This window comes from Bos indicus x Bos taurus, chromosome X (assembly GCF_003369695.1).
Source record: "Bos indicus x Bos taurus breed Angus x Brahman F1 hybrid chromosome X, Bos_hybrid_MaternalHap_v2.0, whole genome shotgun sequence".
In the NCBI taxonomy this organism is placed as follows: domain Eukaryota; kingdom Metazoa; phylum Chordata; class Mammalia; order Artiodactyla; family Bovidae; genus Bos; species Bos indicus x Bos taurus.
The window spans coordinates 111101950-111104590 of NC_040105.1; the positions used below are offsets into that span (position 1 = coordinate 111101950).

General features: G+C 57.6%; 1 protein-coding gene across 1 annotated transcript; it reads right to left on the bottom strand.

Moving 5' to 3' along the window:
* Nucleotides 1-385: 385 nt before the first annotated feature.
* On the bottom strand, nucleotides 386-1123 carry LOC113888158 (melanoma-associated antigen 9-like). The gene has a single exon (XM_027535453.1). It carries the CDS (start codon nucleotides 1121-1123, stop codon nucleotides 386-388), a length of 738 nt encoding a protein of 245 aa, XP_027391254.1.
* Between the last annotated feature and the right edge of the window lie 1518 nt (nucleotides 1124-2641).

Below are 2641 nucleotides of genomic sequence, written 5' to 3' on the forward strand. Positions count from 1 at the left end.
TTGTTCTTGAAATGGGTAAGTACAAACATGGTGTGATCAATGTCACTGACAGTTAAACACTGAAACTCATTAAGCCTTCTATTAAAAAGCAGTAATACTTGAAAAATTCCTAAAGAAAATAGAGGTGAGTCCCCATGTCATTGTAGAGAAAAGGAACACAAAGATGCCACATACCAGGTTCCCCCAATGGGCCCAAGTCCTCACTGCTAAGAAGGCTTACTGCTCCCTCTTCAGTCACAGAGGGAAAGATCAGCCTCCCTTCCTGCTCCCAGGACAAGCTGTTGGACGTGGGCCTGGAAGGAGCCTGGCTGCTTCTCTGGCTCAGAGTTCCCCTTTCTCCTCCCTCGCAGCCTCTGCAGAGGGGGTGGAAGGAACTGGGACCTTTTCAACTGACTCTGTCCAGATACTCCAGGACTTCAGACTTGCTGGTCTCCACATAGGCCCGGGGACCCCACAGGAACTCAGAGCAAGCAGGGTTGCTGTCAGGCACCTGCCGGTACTCTAGGTAACCTTCCTGCACCCACACTTGGGTCAGCAGCTCCCTGGGCTCCCCATAGATGTAGTGCTCACTCCCAGGATACACCCCTATCCTACTGAGTGCGCCCCAGATCGCCTCCTCAGGAGCGGAGTTGACCTCCACAGCAATCAGGCACAGGACTATCACCAGGAGGCCAGCCTTGGGCAACCTCTGCTCATCCCTCAGCATCTCATTGAGGGTGAGGCCCAGGGTGGGGACCAGGATATAGGTGTACTCACTGGGGTCCACCTCCTTCACCTCCAAACCAAAGACCAGCTGCAGGTACTCTGAGGCTTGACCGAGGACCACCACGAAGTGGTCCTGGTAATCTCTGAGGACACTATTCAGCAATTCTGCTTTTGTGGTCGGCTCCCTGGCAAAATACCTATTGAGCAGGAATTGTGCCAGCTCATTCTTCTTCACCTGTAGTGCATCTTGGAGTGAGGAGCTGGCATCTTCGTGGTCATGCGAGGTGCTTGGCACTTCATCTTGCCCGCTGGGGCCATGGTCTTCAGATTGGCTCCCTGGAGTGTCAGCCATGGCAGTGGGAGAGAGGCAGACACCCACAGGACTCTGGGGGAGACTGGCTGTTTCAGCAGCAGCCATCTCCTCCAGGGTGCCCCAGACCGGGAGAGAGGAGGAAGAGGAAGCTGCATTTCCTTCCTCCACCTGCTCCACCACCTCCACCACCTCCACCACCTCCACCTCCTCCATCTGCTCTTCTTCCTCCATCTGCTCCTCTTCCTCCATCTGCTGCTCCTCCTCTTCTTCCTCCTCCTCCTCCTCCTCACTCCAAACGAACTGTGCCTCCATCAGATCCTCATCCTCTCCTAGATTCTGAAAGAATCTCTCAGGCAGGCGGAGCTCATGCATCCCAGGCATGATGACTGGCATCGAACTGCAGACAGAAGTGAGGAAGGGGGACAGATGGGGACCACAGGCCTGTGGGAGAGGGGGTTTGTGAGCAGCCTTGGCTGAGAAACCCACCCTGGGACGTCTGACTCAGGCCACTTATAGGTCTCCTCTTGAGGGGTGCTCTCGGGCTTCATAGACGAGCTCCTGCTGAGCGGCCTGACCCCTTGGCTACCTGAAGGAGGATGTGAGGTGGCTCCCTAGGGTGCAGCCAGCACAGCTTAAGGTTCCGGGGCTGACACAGCAGGGGAATTAGGGCCTTGTGGGGTCCCCTCTGTTCTGGAATAGGGAGTCCCTGGTGCACACTCAGAGGAAACAACTCACCTTGACTCCTGGCACTGCCTAGACCTCCTCTGCTTTCTGACCTCAGGACACTGGCCTCAGACCTCTGCCTTCACCTTCTGGTTCCTGGAGCCCCTGTGAGAGAAATGGAGGGGGCACCTTGGGGGTAGACTGTGGCACAGACTTACGCCTTCTGTGATGGTAGGAGGGGTGGAATCTGTGAGGTCCCCCCATTGTACAGTAGGAGGTCCCCTCGGGGATCCCTTGTAGTGCTCACCTTTCCCCTGGCCGGCCTGGACCCTCCCCTTTGGGGACCTGCAGGGAAACTCTCAGAACAAGACCCGAATCTGGAGAGAAAGCACTGAAGGGCCCCACATGCGGCTGCACCTGCCCAGGGCCTCCCGCGAGTCCTAGGTTGGGGAGATGCTTGGGCCTCAGCTTCTTCTCATGTCCTGCCAGGCCTCCCAGCACTGACCACAGGGGCGGGGGTCTACTCAGTCCTCCCTCGGGGTCCGGGGAGTCCACCCTCAGCAGACCTGAAGCCTCCGCCCTCTGCCCAAACACGTCACCTCCCGAGGCCCTAAGCCAGAGGTCAAGAAAATGCTCACCCTGGCTCACCCCGTTCCAGGGCCTCCATGAGCCCCCACAAGGGCCAGGATCCCTGCCTCCCTATTGCGGTATAACCACCTCAGTCATTCCTCACATGGAACCTAGACTCCAGGCAGGACTGGGGATTGTCCCGTCTGCCATTTTGAGACCCCCGCAACTTTCACAAGGTCCCCAGTCTCTCTGAGACCCGATGTCAGGCTATGCTGCACATGGTCGTTCCACCCGGGGACTACCAGGGTCCCCTCTGGGGTGCGGCTCCCCTCACTCCTCCCTCAGGGGCCTCACCTTGACCCCCGCTAGGACCTGGACTCTGTCTTCTCC